At 41.4% G+C, this 21,287-nt stretch overlaps 1 protein-coding gene across 2 annotated transcripts in view; it reads left to right on the top strand.

The window, feature by feature from the left end:
* LOC109883317 (cAMP and cAMP-inhibited cGMP 3',5'-cyclic phosphodiesterase 10A) overlaps window positions 1-21,287 on the top strand; it is a 133,319-nt gene that overhangs the window by 51,015 nt on the left and 61,017 nt on the right. For both annotated transcript variants that reach the window (XR_004204515.1, XM_031799700.1), the window contains exon 2: window positions 9,697-9,831. Coding sequence is in view for 1 of the 2 variants with exons in the window: in XM_031799700.1 (XP_031655560.1) it covers window positions 9,697-9,831 (135 nt within the window). In the remaining variant the exon portion in view is untranslated. The remainder of the gene's footprint in view (window positions 1-9,696; window positions 9,832-21,287) is intronic.

The following is a 21,287-nucleotide window of genomic DNA, read 5'->3' as shown; positions in this document are numbered from 1 at the left end:
GAGCTGGTTGGAATGACGTCATGATTTCAACCAGCTCTGCCATCTTAGATGTTTAGATGGAGCTGTTGTCCCTCGGTCAAAAGCAGAAATACAATTTTTCTGTCAGATATTTTTTTGTCTTCCTTTCTCTGCCAATAGATGGATGAGTGAAATATATAATTAATTAATGAATGAAAGAAGTACTATATAATGAATGAATGAAAACCCTGCTGAAACAAACTGCATATACCAGAATACATTTCAAGCTGGTCCATGCTGGTCAGTGCTTGTTGTGTTTTCGCTGACCAGCCGTAGCAGTATTTTGGATACTGGTGACCAGCATAGGCTGTGTTTTGGACACTGGTGACCAGCATAAGCTGTGTTTTGGACACTGGTGACCAGCCTTAGCAGTGTTTTGGACACTGGTGACCAGCATAAGCTGTGTTTTGGACACTGGTGACCAGCATAAGCTGTGTTTTGGACACTGGTGACCAGCCTTAGCAGTGTTTTGGACACTGGTGACCAGCATAGGCTGTGTTTTGGACACTGGTGACCAGCATAAGCTGTGTTTTGGACACTGGTGACCAGCATAAGCTGTGTTTTGGACACTGGTGACCAGCCTTAGCAGTGTTTTGGACACTGGTGACCAGCATAAGCTGTGTTTAGGACACTGGTGACCAGCCGTAGCAGTGTTTTGGACACTGGTGATCAGCCGTAGCAGTGTTTTGGACACTGGTGACCAGCATAAGCTGTGTTTTGGACACTGGTGACCAGCAAAAGTTGGGTTTTGGACACTGGTGATCAGCCTTCGCAGTATTTTGGACACTGGTGACCAGCCTTCGCTATGTTTTGGACACTGGTGACCAGCAAAAGTTGGGTTTTGGACACTGGTGATCAGCCTTCGCTATGTTTTGGACACTGGTAACAGCATAAGTTGTGTTTTGGACACTGGTGACCAGCAAAAGTTGGGTTTTGGACACTGGTGATCAGCCTTCGCAGTATTTTGGACACTGGTGACCAGCCTTCGCTATGTTTTGGACACTGGTGACCAGTAAAAGTTGTGTTTTGGACACTGGTGACCAGCCTTCGCTATGTTTTGGACACTGGTAACAGCAAAAGTTGTGTTTTGGACACTGGTAACAGCATAAGTTGTGTTTTGGACACTGGTGACCAGCAAAAGTTGGGTTTTGGACACTGGTGATCAGCCTTCGCAGTATTTTGGACACTGGTGACCAGCCTTCGCTATGTTTTGGACACTGGTGACCAGTAAAAGTTGTGTTTTGGACACTGGTGACCAGCAAAAGTTGGGTTTTGGACACTGGTGATCAGCCTTCGCAGTATTTTGGACACTGGTGACCAGCCTTCGCTATGTTTTGGACACTGGTGACCAGTAAAAGTTGTGTTTTGGACACTGGTGACCAGCAAAAGTTGTGTTTTGGACACTGGTGACCAGTAAAAGTTGTGTTTTGGACACTGGTGATCAGCCTTCGCAGTATTTTGGACACTGGTGACCAGCCTTCGCTATGTTTTGGACACTGGTGACCAGTAAAAGTTGTGTTTTGGACACTGGTGACCAGCATAAGTTGTGTTTTGGACACTGGTGACCAGCATAAGTTGTGTTTTGGACACTGGTGACCAGCATAAGTTGTGTTTTGGACACTGGTGACCAGCATAAGTTGTGTTTTGGACACTGGTGACCAGCATAAGTTGTGTTTTGGACACTGGTGACCAGTAAAAGTTGTGTTTTGGACACTGGTGACCAGTAAAAGTTGTGTTTTGGACACTGGTAACAGCATAAGTTGTGTTTTGGACACAGATGACCAGCAAAAGTTGTGTTTTGGACACAGTTGACCAGCAAAAGTTGTGTTTTGGACACTGGTGACCAGTAAAAGTTGTGTTTTGGACACTGGTGACCAGTAAAAGTTGTGTTTTGGACACTGGTGACCAGTAAAAGTTGTGTTTTGGACACTAGTAACAGCATAAGTTGTGTTTTGGACACTGGTGACCAGCAAAAGTTGTATTTTGGACACTGGTGATCAGCCTTCGCAGTATTTTGGACACTGGTGACCAGCCTTCGCTATGTTTTGGACACTGGTGACCAGTAAAAGTTGTGTTTTGGACACTGGTGACCAGCAAAAGTTGTGTTTTGGACACTGGTGACCAGTAAAAGTTGTGTTTTGGACACTGGTGATCAGCCTTCGCAGTATTTTGGACACTGGTGACCAGCCTTCGCTATGTTTTGGACACTGGTGACCAGTAAAAGTTGTGTTTTGGACACTGGTGACCAGCATAAGTTGTGTTTTGGACACTGGTGACCAGCATAAGTTGTGTTTTGGACACTGGTGACCAGCATAAGTTGTGTTTTGGACACTGGTGACCAGCATAAGTTGTGTTTTGGACACTGGTGACCAGCATAAGTTGTGTTTTGGACACTGGTGACCAGTAAAAGTTGTGTTTTGGACACTGGTGACCAGTAAAAGTTGTGTTTTGGACACTGGTGACCAGCAAAAGTTGTGTTTTGGACACTGGTGACCAGTAAAAGTTGTGTTTTGGACACTGGTGATCAGCCTTCGCAGTATTTTGGACACTGGTGACCAGCCTTCGCTATGTTTTGGACACTGGTGACCAGTAAAAGTTGTGTTTTGGACACTGGTGACCAGCATAAGTTGTGTTTTGGACACTGGTGACCAGCATAAGTTGTGTTTTGGACACTGGTGACCAGCATAAGTTGTGTTTTGGACACTGGTGACCAGCATAAGTTGTGTTTTGGACACTGGTGACCAGCATAAGTTGTGTTTTGGACACTGGTGACCAGTAAAAGTTGTGTTTTGGACACTGGTGACCAGTAAAAGTTGTGTTTTGGACACTGGTAACAGCATAAGTTGTGTTTTGGACACAGATGACCAGCAAAAGTTGTGTTTTGGACACAGTTGACCAGCAAAAGTTGTGTTTTGGACACTGGTGACCAGTAAAAGTTGTGTTTTGGACACTGGTGACCAGTAAAAGTTGTGTTTTGGACACTAGTAACAGCATAAGTTGTGTTTTGGACACTGGTGACCAGCAAAAGTTGTATTTTGGACACAGGTGACCAGCAAAAGTTGTATTTTGGACACTGGTGACCAGCAAAAGTTGTATTTTGGACACAGGTGACCAGCAAAAGTTGTATTTTGGACACAGGTGACCAGCAAAAGTTGTATTTTGGACACTGGTAACAGCATAAGTTGTGTTTTGGACACTGGTGACCAGCAAAAGTTGTATTTTGGACACAGGTGACCAGCAAAAGTTGTATTTTGGACACTGGTGACCAGCAAAAGTTGTATTTTGGACACAGGTGACCAGCAAAAGTTGTATTTTGGACACAGGTAACAGCATAAGTTGTGTTTTGGACACTGGTAACAGCATAAGTTGTGTTTTGGACACAGGTAACCAGTAAAAGTTGTATTTTGGACACTGGTAACAGCATAAGTTGTGTTTTGGACACTGGTAACAGCATAAGTTGTGTTTTGGACACAGGTAACAGCATAAGTTGTGTTTTGGACACTGGTAACAGCATAAGTTGTGTTTTGGACACTGGTAACAGCATAAGTTGTGTTTTGGACACAGGTAACAGCATAAGTTGTGTTTTGGACACTGGTAACAGCATAAGTTGTGTTTTGGACACTGGTAACAGCATAAGTTGTGTTTTGGACACAGGTAACAGCATAAGTTGTGTTTTGGACACTGGTAACAGCATAAGTTGTGTTTTGGACACAGGTAACAGCATAAGTTGTGTTTTGGACACTGGTGACCAGTAAAAGTTGTATTTTGGACACTGGTAACAGCATAAGTTGTGTTTTGGACACAGGTAACAGCATAAGTTGTGTTTTGGACACAGGTAACAGCATAAGTTGTGTTTTGGACACAGGTAACAGCATAAGTTGTGTTTTGGACACTGGTAACAGCATAAGTTGTGTTTTGGACACAGGTAACAGCATAAGTTGTATTTTGGACACTGGTAACAGCATAAGTTGTGTTTTGGACACAGGTAACAGCATAAGTTGTGTTTTGGACACTGGTAACAGCATAAGTTGTGTTTTGGACACAGGTAACAGCATAAGTTGTGTTTTGGACACAGGTAACAGCATAAGTTGTGTTTTGGACACAGGTAACAGCATAAGTTGTATTTTGGACACTGGTAACAGCATAAGTTGTGTTTTGGACACAGGTAACAGCATAAGTTGTGTTTTGGACACAGGTAACAGCATAAGTTGTGTTTTGGACACAGGTAACAGCATAAGTTGTGTTTTGGACACTGGTAACAGCATAAGTTGTATTTTGGACACTGGTAACAGCATAAGTTGTGTTTTGGACACAGGTAACAGCATAAGTTGTGTTTTGGACACTGGTAACAGCATAAGTTGTATTTTGGACACTGGTAACAGCATAAGTTGTGTTTTGGACACAGGTAACAGCATAAGTTGTGTTTTGGACACTGGTAACAGCATAAGTTGTGTTTTGGACACTGGTAACAGCATAAGTTGTGTTTTGGACACTGGTAACAGCATAAACTGAAGTAAAACCATAATCAAGTTACATTATGCCAGTTTGCAAAGTAATGTCCAATTCCTTTTGAAATCCAGTCAGAGAGGATTCCCAAAATCTACATTCAGAATAACTGCCAGAGTTAAACAAAACGTTTAATGGAGTGAAGCATCTAAACTGGAACAACAATCTATGTAACGGCAGCAATAAGTCTACAGATTGGATTAGTTTAGAAAAAAATATGTAATTTGTCTTGTGTTGCATAACATATACTTTTTGAAGGAATCAATCAATGTACGTGCAAAAAACACAGATATTGTAACAAACAATTCTACATATCAAACTGCAATAGAGCATGCTGGGAAATATGTGCTGGCGGGGGTCGCATTAGCATATTTGGGGACATAGTCTAAAATCTGTTGTATTTGTGCCAACCATTAGTGGAAGTGTTGTACCAGTTTAAGTGGTTTTATCATGTTTATGACAGTTGAGCACCTAATTTGTTCACTGTCAGTTCTACAATCTTGGTCAGAGGTTGTGACAATCAGGAGTTGGACTGTGTTGCTGTGCATCTTCCAGTAACTTAATGGCAATTAGTCACTGGGAAGGTTTGTTTTCAGTAACTTACTGTCTGCTTGCTGAAAGTAATTATTGAAATATGCACAGTTACTTAGTGTGTCACGCAGACTGGCCTGATGGTGTGACTGGAAGATCAGTTTGCTGCCAACGATGACGCCGGGTCCCGAGAGTACAGACACAAATCATACTTAGTAGTCTTGTAAACACTACATTTTAGTGAAGGTATAGTCATCTACTGGTACAACACTTCTACTCACGGTTGGTACAAATCACTCCCTAATATGCTAATCAACTCCACCGATACATTGCCCCACCTACGTTTCTAAGCGCAGTGATGATTGTACCTTATATTCAAAATATTGGGTTGGAAAAATGTTTCTGCACATTGATTATCTGCACATCAGAATCACCTTAATTTGCAAGGTAAATGTACACATACCCGGGAATTAGCCTTAGTGTGAAGAACTATTGTATAGCTTTGAGCAGCTTTGAGCAGCTTTGAGCAGCTTTGAGCAGCTTTGAGCAGCTTTGAGCAGCTTTGAGCAGCTTTGAGCAAAGTGCAGAAATGTTTTCTTGTTATTGAATCTGTGGCCAATCTCTGTCCCACAGACCTGGTGGCATAGCAGGAAATTCAGGTCATTAGCAACCAAGATGTTGTGAGTTCAAATTCCAAGTCTCAAGTCATTTCTTTTACCGTAATAACAACTTCACTCAGCTGTAAAAATGTATTAATTTGTTGTGGTTTACTTTACTTTTCACTGTAACCAGTAGCCTGTAGTGTACTGTCAAATTACAGAAAAAAATGTAACAATGTAGCATTTCATGACAACGTTAAGTGTGGAGATGGACCAATTGAAGTTGAAGATTCCCGGCGCCATTTGGTGCGTCGCAGACCCGGAGGAGGAGGAGGAGGAGGAGGAGGAGGGAGGGAGGTGATACAGAGGAGTCAATGTTCAGTCCTTTTAAATTTTGAGTCACTGCCTGACAAGGTCCTGTTAGGATATATCAGTTGTCCTGTTGGACCTTTTGTGCGAATCCACTGCGTTTCAGGTGCATCATTTATGACCTGACTGCAGAAGAGTTCCAGGGTGTGTTGAGGGGTGGTGTCCCGTCCTGCCAGGCCATTGGCACGGTGTGTATCCCAGGGAACAACTCTACCGGTGCAGGAGCAGATAGGGTCTAAGTAGTGGAATGGGGTAGTGGGTTTTAATGAGGGGTGGTGTCCCGTCCTGCCAGGCCGTTGGCACGGTGTGTACCCCAGGGAACAACTATACCAGTGCATGGTGCAGATAGGGTCTAAGTAGTGGAATGGGGTAGTGGGTTTTAATGAGGGGTGGTGTCCCGTCCTGCCAGCCCGTTGGCACGGTGCAGGAGCAGATAGGGCCAAAGTAGTGGAATGGGGTAGTGGGTTTTAATGAGGGGTGGTGTCCTGTCCTGCCAGCCCGTTGGCACGGTGCAGGAGCAGATACGGTCTAAGTAGTGGAATGGGGTAGTGGGTTTTTAATGGTGTCTAGGGCTCTATTTCACTTTCTTAGAGGAACAGACTAATCAAGATAATTTAATGTGGGTATACTGTGACCGGCCTCACTCTCCAGTACAGTAGGTAGACTGTGACCGGCCTCACTCTCCAGTACAGTAGGTATACTGTGACCGGCCTCACTCTCCAGTACAGTAGGTAGACTGTGACCGGCCTCACTCTCCAGTACAGTAGGTAGACTGTGACCGGCCTCACTCTCCAGTACAGTAGGTAGACTGTGACCAGCCTCACTCTCCAGTACAGTAGGTAGACTGTGACCGGCCTCACTCTCCAGTACAGTAGGTAGACTGTGAATGGCCTCACTTTCCAGTACAGTAGGTACACTGTGACCGGCCTCTCTCTCCAGTACAGTAGGTACACTGTGACTGGCCTCTCTCTCCAGTACAGTAGGTTGAATGTGACTGGCCTCACTCTCCAGTACAGTAGGTAGACTGTGACTGGCCTCTCTCTCCAGTACAGTAGGTTGAATGTGACTGGCCTCACTCTCCAGTACAGTAGGTAGACTGTGACTGGCCTCACACTCCAGTACAGTAGGTAGGATGTGAATGGTCTCACTTTCCAGTACAGTAGGTAGACTGTGAATGGCCTCACACTCCAGTACAGTAGGTAGACTGTGAATGGCCTCACTTTCCAGTACAGTAGGTAGACTGTAAATGGCCTCACTTTCCAGTACAGTAGGTAGACTGTGAATGGCCTCACTTTCCAGTACAGTAGGTAGACTGTGAATGGCCTCACACTCCAGTACAGTAGGTAGACTGTGAATGGCCTCACTCTCCAGTACAGCAGGTAGACTGTGAATGGCCTCACACTCCAGTACAGTAGGTGGCGGTGTATGCACCTAAAAGTTGTATGCGATCTGCCAATCGAGTTCCAAAGAAGAAGAAGAAGCATTTAATGGAAAGGAAAGGAAAACATGGTGGTGCTATTCTGGTCAAGGTGGTCTGCAAAACCACGCCCATCATTAACATATTTCCCAGCATGCTGTCACCCCCTGACCATGGAGAGACATTTTTTCTCTGGTGTAGTAGGTCAGGGCGTGACTAAGGGGTAATATGATATAGTATGTCTTATGTTCTTGTTCATTTTTCTATGTTGGTGTTTTGTATGATTCCCAATTAGAGGCAGCTGGTAATCGTTGTCTCTAATTGGGGATCATATTTAAGTAGTTCATTTTCCCACCTGTGTTTGTGGAATCTTGTTTATGTTTAGTTGCCTGTGAGCACTTCATTGACTTCACGTTTCGTTTATTCTTTGTTGTTTTGTGCGTTTCACTAAATAAATATGTGGAAACCATATCGCTTTGCATCATGGTCCGATAATTCTCCTAACGAACGTGACACATGCTCTACTGCTGTTCGATTTTTTAAAAATTGCTAAACGAAGATAAATGACATTTTTACATTTTCTAAACAAATCCAATCTGTGAGTTGGATTTATTGCACCCATTAATGAAATGGTTGTTCTAATTTACATGGTTTAGGTAGGGTCATTCGCTGATCATCCTAACCCTGCTAGTCATTCTGATTGCAGTTTGCGGGAGATAGACTTCACTTTGATAGCTAGCATAATGTGACTTGATGCTGGTTTTGCAGGTGACCAGCATATGCTGGTAAATTTAGGATCGGTATATGGTTATCAGGTGGTCACCCGAGAAAACAAAAGGAAGACTGGTCACCCGTGAAAACGAAAGGAAGACTGGTCACCCGTGAAAACGAAAGGAAGGGTGGTCACCAGCCTATGCTGGTCTATGCTGTTTTTTTTTAGCAGGGAGATGGAATGAATGAAAGATGGAATTTAATGTATGAATGAATTATTTAATGAAAAAGGAAATTATTGAACAAAATATATAATGAATGAAATAGGTCATTAATGAAATATATAATGACTAAAAGAGGTAATGAATGAATGAATGAAAGATGTAATGAATGAAAGAGGCTATGAATGATATATGTAATAAATGAGAGGTAATGAATGAAAGATGCAATAAATGAGAGGTAATGAATGAATGAATGAAATATGTTATAAATTAAAGCGATAATGAATGAAATATGCACTAAATGAAAGAGGTAATGAATGAAATATGCACTAAATGAGAGGTAATGAATGAAAGAGGTTATGAATGAAATATGTAATAAATGAAAGAGGTAATGAATGAATGAAAGATGTGTAATGAAGAAGTAATGAATGAATGAAAGATGTATAAATGAAGAGGTAATGAATGTATGAATGAAGTATAAATGAAGAGGTAATGAATGAATGAAAGATGTGTAAATGAAGAGGTAATGAATGAATGAAAGATGTGTAAATTAAGAGGTAATGAATGAATGAAAGATGTGTAAATGAAGAGGTAATGAATGAAAGAAAGATGTGTAAATGAAGAGGTAATGAATGAATGAAAGATGTGTAAATGAAGAGGTAATGAATGAAAGAAAGATGTGTAAATGAAAGAGGTAATGAATGAATGAAAGATGTATAAATGAAGAGGTAATGAATGTATGAATGAAGTATAAATGAAGAGGTAATGAATGAATGAAAGATGTGTAAATGAAGAGGTAATGAATGAATGAAAGATGTGTAAATGAAGAGGTAATGAATGAATGAAAGATGTGTAAATGAAAGAGGTAATGAATGAATGAAAGATGTGTAAATGAAGAGGTAATGAATGAAAGAAAGATGTGTAAATGAAAGAGGTAATGAATGAAAGATGTGTAAATGAAGAGGTAATGAATGAAAGAAAGATGTGTAAATGAAGAGGTAATGAATGAATGAAAGATGTGTAAATGAAGAGGTAATGAATGAAAGAAAGATGTGTAAATGAAAGAGGTAATGAATGAATGAAAGATGTGTAAATGAAGAGGTAATGAATGAATGAAAGATGTGTAAATGAAAGAGGTAATGAATGAATGAAAGATGTGTAAATGAAGAGGTAATGAATGAAAGAAAGATGTGTAAATGAAAGAGGTAATGAATGAATGAAAGATGTATAAATGAAGAGGTAATGAATGAATGAAAGATGTGTAAATTAAGAGGTAATGAATGAATGAAAGAGCTGACGTCCTCTGTCCCGTGTTGTTGTGCAGGTCTGACGGATGACAAAGTGAAGGCCTACCTCTCCCTTCACCCTCAGATGCTGGATGAGTTTGTATCGGAGAGCGTGAGTTCAGAGACACTGGACAGATGGCACAAGAGGAAGAGCAGCGGAAGCCTGCCTGCAGGTAACTCACACACACCTCTCACGATACACTGATACATACTGTAGGTCTCAATGGAGCACCAGCTAGTTTATAGAGGATTTGTTGTCCTTAAAAAGACTTTATGAATTACTGTAAAACTTCAATTCAACACAGTCTCAAATAGCCGCCTGTCCCTTTTAATAGCTGGGCAACGGCCCACATTTCGGCAAATAAACGCCCGTTTCAAATAAACGCCGGATCTGAATGAATTGTTTACGAGGTTAGCATTAATTATCATTCAATGTTTATGAGGTTTAATGTTTGATGTTACATTAAATAATTCAGTAATGAGTCTAAAAGTTATGACTATCATCCATTTTTATCGCCAGTAAAAAACTTGGCCATTGGCTGCTAACAGCTGAGAACTGCCTGCCATTGGCTGCTAACAGCTGAGATCTGCCTGCCATTGGCTGCTAACAGCTGAGATCTGCCTGCCATTGGCTGCTAACAGCTGAGAACTGCTAGCCATTGGCTGCTAACAGCTGAGAACTGCCTGCCATTGGCTGCTAACAGCTGAGATCTGCCTGCCATTGGCTGCTAACAGCTGAGAACTGCCTGCCATTGGCTGCTAACAGCTGAGAACTGCCTGCCATTGGCTGCTAACAGCGGAGAACTGCCTGCCATTGGCTGCTAACAGCTGAGAACTGCTATCCATTGGCTGCTAACAGCTGAGATCTGCCTGCCATTGGCTGCTAACAGCTGAGGTCTGCTATCCATTGGCTGCTAACAGCTGAGAACTGCTAGCCATAGTCAACAGCTTCGGGAGTACAGTAACCTATAAATTGCTGATCGCCCTCTAGTGGCATAAGTAAGATCTGCCAAAAATGCACAGTCAAAGGTTTTTTTTTCCTTCAAAATATAGACATACTATGTCAAAATAAACGTGACACTATCTAGGTTTCCATCCAATTTGCGACAGATTTTCATGCAAATATTCTAAAACCTACATAAAACAATATGCACATTTTCCCACATCCCAGAGATGTGTTTCCATCAAACTGACTTTTACAGATAGGTTGTGCGTGATGACAGTGCACCTTAAAATAACTTTTGTGGTTAAATAAATTTAAAAAAGAAACATTGGTTTCTATCGCATTTTAAACTTTTACTTATGGTTTTGTCACTAAAACTGTTGTGTTATATAGCAAATGTACCCACTCTGGTCTTGGCATGTGCGCTCTAGCTAACAGTTTGCAGATACCGTGTAGGTAGGCTAGTCCACTGCATCATTACATTACATTACATCATTACATTACTATGGATAAGAGCGAGAATATATCAAATGGAAGCCAAGAATCGATCATCATGTCATCAGAATAAGACCCTTGGTATTTATTGGAAAACTGTGAAGTTCACAAGGAAACCGCTGTGTACATTAAGGAAACCGCTGTGTACATTAAGGAAACCGCTGTGTACATTAAGGAAACCGCTGTGTACATTAAGGAAACCGCTGTGTACATTAAGGAAACCGCTGTGTACATTAAGGAAACCGCTGTGTACATTAAGGAAACCGCTGTGTACATTAAGGAAACCGCTGTGTACATTAAGGAAACCGCTGTGTACATTAAGGAAACCGCTGTGTACATTAAGGAAACCGCTGTGTACATTAAGGAAATGGATGCCTGACTCAAACAGAAGCCAGTCTCCTCAGTGCCTGTTGTGTTCATTGATCTCAGCAAATAAAGGCTTGAGCTATTTTAACTTTTACGCTATGAAGCTTTTATAAGAACAGAGGCAGCAAGACTGCATGTAACAACCTCTATGTAGTGCCTATGTAGTGCTTATGAAGGCTTTATGAATGATCTATGAAGTGTTTATAAGAACAGTAGTAGCAGGACTGCATGTAACAACCTCTATGTAGTGCCTATGTAGTGCTTATGAAGACTTTATGAATGACCTATAAAGCCTTTATACGAACAGTAGCAGCAGGACTGCATGTAACAACCTGTAACAACCTCTATGTAGTGCCTATGCAGTGCTTATGAAGACTTTATGAATGACCTATAAAGCCTTTATACGAACAGTAGCAGTAGGCCAAGTAAACACCACTCACCATCTACATGGAGCATCAGCTAGCCACAGTTGTTTATAAGTGATTTGTGAAGCGTTTATGCGGTGCTTATGAAGTGCGTTATGAATGACCTATAAAGCCTTTATAAGAGCAGCAGCAGGACTGCATGTAACAACCTGTAACAACCTCTATGTAGTGCCTATGCAGTGCTTATGAAGACTTAATGAATGACCTATGAAGCTTTTATACGAACAGTAGCAGCAGGACTGCATGTAACAACCTCTATGTAGTGCCTATGCAGTGCTTATGAAGTGCGTTATGAATGACCTATAAACCCTTTATAAGAACAGTAGCAGGTCTGCAGGTAACAAAAACCTTTCCTATTCTAAGCTCACAGACCTAGCACATCCATCAATGGCCCACAGGCCTGACTGGCCCCCATCTCTCCTACTGACATCAGAAACAACCTCCTGGGACCAGCGCCGTCCCGAAAGGGGGGCAGGGTGTTTCTGTGTGTCAGTGTGTGTGGAGGGGGCTGGCCGAGGGTGTGGCTGTGAGTTGGGTTATGTTTAGGAGAGCTGGTAGAGGTGAGGTTTGGCAATGTTGTTTTTTGTTGCCTTTTTCAGTTTTTCTACATGAGGGCTACAGACTGTAGCCAGTCAGCCAATCAGCCAGGCAGTCAGCCAAACAGCCAGGCAGTCAGCCAAACAGCCAGTCAGCCAATCAGTCAGTCAGCCAGTCAAAGAGTATTATTATATCTTGTGTTCTTCATTTAGTCATTTAGCAGATGCTCTTATCCAAGTTTAACGTTTTATTAGTTGTGTGTACAGGATAAGCATGGTATACACTGAGTGTACAAAACATTAAGAACACCTGCTCTTTCCATGACACAGACGGACCAGGTGAATCCAGGTGAAAGCTATGATCCCTTATTGGCAGATCTCCATTGATAGGGGTTTAATCAGCTCCAGCTGTTCATCATTGAGACGGGTTTGATCAGCTCCAGCTGTTCTCCATTGATAGGGGTTTAATCAGCTCCAGCTGTTCTCATTGAGACAGGTTTGATCAGCTCCAGCTGTTCTCATTGAGACAGGTTTGATCAGCTCCATCTGTTCATCATTGAGACAGGTTTGATCAGCTCCAGCTGTTCTCATTGAGACTGGTTTGATCAGCTCCAGCTGTTCTCATTGAGACAGGTTTAATCAGCTCCAGCTGTTCTCATTGAGACAGGTTTGATCAGCTCCAGCTGTTCTCATTGAGACAGGTTTGATCAGCTCCAGCTGTTCTCATTGAGACAGGTTTGATCAGCTCCAGCTGTTCTCATTGAGACAGGTTTGATCAGCTCCAGCTGTTCTCATTGAGACTGGTTTGATCAGCTCCAGCTGTTCTCATTGAGACAGGTTTGATCAGCTCCAGCTGTTCTCATTGAGACTGGTTTGATCAGCTCCAGCTGTTCTCATTGAGACGGGTTTGATCAGCTCCAGCTGTTCTCATTGAGACAGGTTTAATCAGCTCCATCTGTTCTCCATTGAGAGGAAGCCTTTCTCTGTTGTTGACGTCAGCAAGTCTGTAATCCAGGCCAGCACACACACACACACACACACACACACACACTCCCCAGAAAAACAAGCAGGTCATTGTGTCCTCTTCCTTGTTATGGTGCATTCTGGGAAGTGTAGTCAGGTAGAAGGTGCTCTGTCCTAGAGGGGAGTTGGTCAGAGGGGGCAGGGCCAGGGCTGTTATGTTTGCCAGACTGATGACAAAGTACACCCTCTCTCTGTCACTCTCCCTATCTCTGTTTATCTCTCTCTCTCTCTCAATCTCTCTTTCTGTCTCTCTTGCTCTCTCTCACTTTGTCTTTGTCTCTTTTTTTCTAAGTCTCCTTTTCTCTCTCTCTGTCTCTCAATTTCAATGTTAATTGAAGGGCTTGGAAACATGTTAACATTGCCAAAGCAAGTGAAGTAGATAATAAACAAAAGTGAAATAAACAATAAAAATGTACATTAAACATTACACTCACAAAAGTTTTAAAAGAAAAATGACATTTCAAATGTCATGTTATGTGCATATAGTTGAAGTACAGAAGGGAAAATAAATGAGCATAAATATGAGTTGTATTTACAATGGTGTTTGTTCTTCACTGGTTGCCCTTTTCTTATGGCAACATGTCACAAATCTTGCTGCTGTGATGGCACACTGTGGAATTTCACCCAGTACATATGGGAGTTTATCAAAATTGGATTTGTTTTCAAATTCTTTGTGGATCTGTGTAATCTGAGGGAAATATGTGTCTCTAATATGGTCATACATTTGGCAGGAGGTTTAGGAAGTGCAGCTCAGTTTCCACCTCATTTTGTGGGCAGTGTGCACATAGCCTGTCTTCTCTTGAGAGCCAAGTCTGCCTACGGCGGCCTTTCTCAATAGCAAGGCTATGCTCACTGAGTCTGTTCATAGTCAAAGCTTTCCTTCATTTTGGGTCAGTGACAGTGGTCAGGTATTCTGCCACCGTGTACTCTCTGTTTAGGGACAAATAGTCAATATTACTAAAGCAGCAATGTATACAATATACATTGTAATAAAATAATGAAGAAAAATAATATCACCACTAGTATCATTTATACCTCTATTATCTCTACTACTACCATTACCACTAGTATAATTTATACCTCTAATATCTCTACCATCACTACTAGTATCATTTATACCTCTAATATCTCTACTACCATTACCACTAGTATCATTTATACCTCTAATATCTCTACCATCACCACTAGTATCATTTATACCTCTAATATCTCTACCATCACCACTAGTATCATTTATACCTCTAATATCTCTACTACTACCATCACCACCAGTATAATTTATACCTCTAATATCTCTACCATCACTACTAGTATAATTTATACCTCTAATATCTCTACTACCATTACCACTAGTATCATTTATACCTCTAATATCTCTACTACTACCATCCCCACTAGTATCATTTATACCTCTAATATCTCTACCATTACCACTAGTATCATTTATACCTCTAATATCTCTACCATTACCCCTAGTATCATTTATACCTCTAATATCTCTACTACTACCATCACCACTAGTATCATTTATACCTCTAATATCTCTACCATCCCCACTAGTATCATTTATACCTCTAATATCTCTACCATTACCACTAGTATAATTTCTATCTCTAAAATCTCTACTACTACCATCACCACTAGTATCTTTTCTACCTCTAATATCTCTACCATCACCACTAGTATCATTTATACCTCTAATATCTCTACCATTACCACTAGTATAATTTCTATCTCTAAAATCTCTACTACTACCACTACCACTAGTATCATTTATACCTCTAATATCTCTACCATTACCCCTAGTATCATTTATACCTCTAATATCTCTACTACCATTACCACTAGTATCATTTTATACCTCTAATATCTCTACCATCACCACTAGTATCATTTATACCTCTAATATCTCTACCATCACCACTAGTATCATTTATACCTCTAATATCTCTACCATCACCACTAGTATCATTTATACCTCTAATATCTCTACTACCATCACCACTAGTAGTATGTCTACCTCTAATATCTCTACTACCATCACCAATAGTAGTATGTCTACCTCTAATATCTCTACCATCACCACAAGTATAATTTATACCTCTAATATCTCTACTACTACCATCACCACTAGTATCATTTATACCTCTAATATCTCTACCATCAACACTAGTATCATTTATACCTCTAATATCTCTACTACTACCATCACCACTAGTATCATTTTATACCTCTAATATCTCTACCATCACCACTAGTATCATTTATACCTCTAATATCTCTACCATCAACACTAGTATCATTTATACCTCTAATATCTCTACTACTACCATCACCACTAGTATCATTTATACCTCTAATATCTCTACCATCCCCACTAGTATCATTTATACCTCTAATATCTCTACCATTACCACTAGTATCATTTATACCTCTAATATCTCTACTACCATTACCACTAGTATCATTTTATACCTCTAATATCTCTACCATCACCACTAGTAGTATGTCTACCTCTAATATCTCTACTACCATCACCACTAGTAGTATGTCTACCTCTAATATCTCTACCATCACCACAAGTATAATTTATACCTCTAATATCTCTACTACTACCATCACCACTAGTATCATTTATACCTCTAATATCTCTACCATTACCACTAGTATAATTTCTATCTCTAATATCTCTACTACTACCATCACCACTAGTATCTTTTCTACCTCTAATATCTCTACCATCACCACTAGTATCATTTATACCTCTAATATCTCTACCATTACCACTAGTATAATTTCTATCTCTAAAATCTCTACTACTACCATCACCACTAGTATCATTTATACCTCTAATATCTCTACCATCAACACTAGTATCATTTATACCTCTAATATCTCTACTACTACCATCACCACTAGTATCATTTATACCTCTAATATCTCTACCATCCCCACTAGTATCATTTATACCTCTAATATCTCTACCATTACCACTAGTATCATTTATACCTCTAATATCTCTACTACCATTACCACTAGTATCTTTTATACCTCTAATATCTCTACCATTACCACTAGTATCATTTATACCTCTAATATCTCTACCATCACCACTAGTATCATTTATACCTCTAATATCTCTACCATCACCACTAGTATCATTTTATACCTCTAATATCTCTACCATCACCACTAGTATCATTTATACCTCTAATATCTCTACCATCCCCACTAGTATCATTTATACCTCTAATATCTCTACCATTACCACTAGTATCATTTATACCTCTAATATCTCTACTACTACCATCACCACCAGTATCATTTATACCTCTAATATCTCTACCATCCCCACTAGTATCATTTATACCTCTAATATCTCTACCATCCCCACTAGTATCATTTATACCTCTATTATCTCTACCATCACCACTAGTATCATTTATACCTCTAATATCTCTACCATCCCCACTAGTATCATTTATACCTCTATTATCTCTACCATCACCACTAGTATCATTTATACCTCTAATATCTCTACCATTACCACTAGTATAATTTCTATCTCTACTACTACCATCACCACTAGTATCTTTTCTACCTCTAATATCTCTACCATCACCACTAGTATCATTTATACCTCTAATATCTCTACCATTACCACTAGTATAATTTCTATCTCTACTACTACCATCACCACTAGTATCATTTATACCTCTAATATCTCTACCATCCCCACTAGTATCATTTATACCTCTAATATCTCTACCATTACCACTAGTATAATTTCTATCTCTAATATCTCTACTACTACCATCACCACTAGTATCTTTTCTACCTCTAATATCTCTACCATCACCACTAGTATCATTTATACCTCTAATATCTCTACCATCAACACTAGTATCATTTATACCTCTAATATCTCTACTACTACCATCACCACTAGTATCATTTATACCTCTAATATCTCTACCATCCCCACTAGTATCATTTATACCTCTAATATCTCTACCATTACCACTAGTATCATTTATACCTCTAATATCTCTACTACCATTACCACTAGTATCATTTATACCTCTAATATCTCTACCATTACCACTAGTATCATTTATACCTCTAATATCTCTACCATCACCACTAGTATCATTTATACCTCTAATATCTCTACCATCACCACTAGTATCATTTATACCTCTAATATCTCTACCATCCCCACTAGTATCATTTATACCTCTAATATCTCTACCATTACCACTAGTATCATTTATACCTCTAATATCTCTACTACTACCATCACCACCAGTATCATTTATACCTCTAATATCTCTACCATCCCCACTAGTATCATTTATACCTCTAATATCTCTACCATCCCCACTAGTATCATTTATACCTCTATTATCTCTACCATCACCACTAGTATCATTTATACCTCTAATATCTCTACCATCCCCACTAGTATCATTTATACCTCTATTATCTCTACCATCACCACTAGTATCATTTATACCTCTAATATCTCTACCTACTACATACTAAAATTAACATATGTTAATGTCATCCTCACCATTACATCAGTACTACAACTACCATCATCATTACTACTGCAATACCACCACTATCACCACCATCATTAAACTACACCGTTACCATCACCCCTACTATCCGTACCACTACTATTTGGTATAATACTCACAACAACAATAACAATAATAGTAATACTAATAATAACTAAGTTACTGCTTGCTATGCATATTTTATTATTCATTGTCTCTCAGGCTATGGCAGGCAGATACATATTTGGCTGCAAGAGGAGCCCATGAGTGTTTTTAGTTTTTCCTCTGGGTTCAACAAGAGCATTTTGAATGAATGTAGTAATTTCTGTGAATAATGTATCTCTTGGTGAGGAATATTTCTCACACTAGAGGAGAAAGTGCATCTCTGTTTCTACCTCCCCTGTTGTGCAGTGACCACATACACGCTCCTCTTTGGGTAGCCATGTCTTTTTATGTCTGCCGGTTTCTATTGCCAGTTGGTGGTCACTCAGCCTGTACTTGGTAAGGATCTGTCTCTGCTTCGTATCTCTGACAGAGTACAGATAATCAGCCAATTCATAATCTCTGTTTAGGTTCACATAGTAATTTAGTTGTTTTTCCAATGTTGTAAATATGAGTCCTTTGATTGGTTCATGATTTTTTGTTTATTGGAATTCTTTCTTTAGAAGCAGTGCTGGGCTCAGCTTGGTTGGTGAGGTCCAACACCAGCTGACTGAGAGGGCTCGTTTCTGGTGTCAGCTTGGTTGGTGAGGTCCAACACCAGCTGACTGAGAGGGCTCGTTTCTGGTGTCAGCTTGGTTGGTGAGGTCCAACACCAGCTGACTGAGAGGGCTCGTTTCTGGTGTCAGCTTGGTTGGTGAGGTCCAACACCAGCTGACTGAGAGGGCTCGTTTCTGGTGTCAGCTTGGTTGGTGAGGTCCAACACCAGCTGACTGAGAGGGCTCGTTTCTGGTGTCAGCTTGGTTGGTGAGGTCCAACACCAGCTGACTGAGAGGGCTCGTTTCTGGGCTCAGCTTGGTTGGTGAGGTCCAACACCAGCTGACTGAGAGGGCTCGTTTCTGGTGTCAGCTTGGTTGGTGAGGTCCAACACCAGCTGACTGAGAGGGCTCGTTTCTGGGCTCAGCTTGGTTGGTGATGTCCAACACCAGCTGACTGAGAGGGCTCGTTTCTGGGCTCAGCTTGGTTGGTGAGGTCCAACACCAGCTGACTGGGAGGGCTCGTTTCTGGGCTCAGCTTGGTTGGTGAGGTCCAACACCAGCTGACTGAGAGGGCTCGTTTCTGGGCTCAGCTTGGTTGGTGATGTCCAACACCAGCTGACTGAGAGGGCTCGTTTCTGGGCTCAGCTTGGTTGGTGAGGTCCAACACCAGCTGACTGGGAGGGCTCGTTTCTGGTGTCAGCTTGGTTGGTGAGGTCCAACACCAGCTGACTGAGAGGGCTCGTTTCTGGGCTCAGCTTGGTTGGTGAGGTCCAACACCAGCTGACTGAGAGGGCTCGTTTCTGGGCTCAGCTTGGTTGGTGAGGTCCAACACCAGCTGACTGAGAGGGCTCGTTTCTGGGCTCAGCTTGGTTGGTGAGGTCCAACACCAGCTGACTGAGAGGGCTCGTTTCTGGGCTCAGCTTGGTTGGTGAGGTCCAACACCAGCTGACTGAGAGGGCTCGTTTCTGGTGTCAGCTTGGTTGGTGAGGTCCAACACCAGCTGACTGAGAGGGCTCGTTTCTGGGCTCAGCTTGGTTGGTGAGGTCCAACACCAGCTGACTGAGAGGGCTCGTTTCTGGGCTCAGCTTGGTTGGTGAGGTCCAACACCAGCTGACTGAGAGGGCTCGTTTCTGGGCTCAGCTTGGTTGGTGAGGTCCAACACCAGCTGACTGAGAGGGCTCGTTTCTGGGCTCAGCTTGGTTGGTGAGGTCCAACACCAGCTGACTGAGAGGGCTCGTTTCTGGGCTCAGCTTGGTTGGTGAGGTCCAACACCAGCTGACTGAAAGGGCTCGTTTCTGGTGTCAGCTTGGTTGGTGAGGTCCAACACCAGCTGACTGAGAGGGCTCGTTTCTGGGCTCAGCTTGGTTGGTGAGGTCCAACACCAGCTGACTGAGAGGGCTCGTTTCTGGGCTCAGCTTGGTTGGTGAGGTCCAACACCAGCTGACTGAAAGGGCTCGTTTCTGGTGTCAGCTTGGTTGGTGAGGTCCAACACCAGCTGACTGAGAGGGCTCGTTTCTGGGCTCAGCTTGGTTGGTGAGGTCCAACACCAGCTGACTGAGAGGGCTCGTTTCTGGGCTCAGCTTGGTTGGTGAGGTCCAACACCAGCTGACTGAGAGGTCTCGTTTCTGGGCTCAGCTTGGTTGGTGAGGTCCAACACCAGCTGACTGAGAGGGCTCGTTTCTGGGCTCAGCTTGGTTGGTGAGGTCCAACACCAGCTGACTGAGAGGGCTCGTTTCTGGGCTCAGCTTGGTTGGTGAGGTCCAACACCAGCTGACTGAGAGGGCTCGTTTCTGGGCTCAGCTTGGTTGGTGAGGTCCAACACCAGCTGACTGAGAGGGCTCGTTTCTGGGCTCAGCTCTTCGGTTTGAAGTGCTTTAAATCTGAGACTTAAATTTGGACTTGAATTTAGGTGAAGCCAAAAATGTTATAATGTTTTTTGTATTTTCATTACTACTGGAAAGCGGCCTAATTCTGCCCTAAATGCATTAGTTGGTGTACTTAGTTGGTGTAATTCTGCATGTCAGACTTCAATTGGATGTTTGTCCCACATTTTAAACTCCAGTTTATTGACTGGCCCCTAAAATTCACTTCTCTAATTGGGATGGAATAATGTGGATGTAGTAATTGGGATGGAATAATGTGGATGTAGTAATTGGGATGGAATAATGTGGATGTAGTAATTGGGATGGAATAATGTGGATGTAGTAATTGGGATGGAATAATGTGGATGTAGTAATTGGGATGGAATAATGTGGATGTAGTAATTGGGATGGAATAATGTGGATGTAGTAATTGGGATGGAATAATGTGGATGTAGTAATTGGGATGGAATAATGTGGATGTAGTAATTGGGATGGAATAATGTGGATGTAGTAATTGGGATGGAATAATTGGGACGTTCTAATGTGGATGTAATAATTGTGATGTTTAATTGTGATGTTCTAATTGTGATGTTCTAATTGGGATGTTCTAATTGGGATGTTCTAATTGGGATGTTCTAATTGTGATGTTCTAATTGTTATGTTCTAATTGTGATGTTCTAATTGGGATGTTCTAATTGTGATGTTCTAATTGTTATGTT

Source organism: Oncorhynchus kisutch, linkage group LG20, assembly GCF_002021735.2.
Source record: "Oncorhynchus kisutch isolate 150728-3 linkage group LG20, Okis_V2, whole genome shotgun sequence".
Lineage (NCBI taxonomy): Eukaryota > Metazoa > Chordata > Actinopteri > Salmoniformes > Salmonidae > Oncorhynchus > Oncorhynchus kisutch.
Note: the sequence above shows the minus strand (reverse complement) of the source record. Positions and strands in the feature narration are given on the sequence as shown.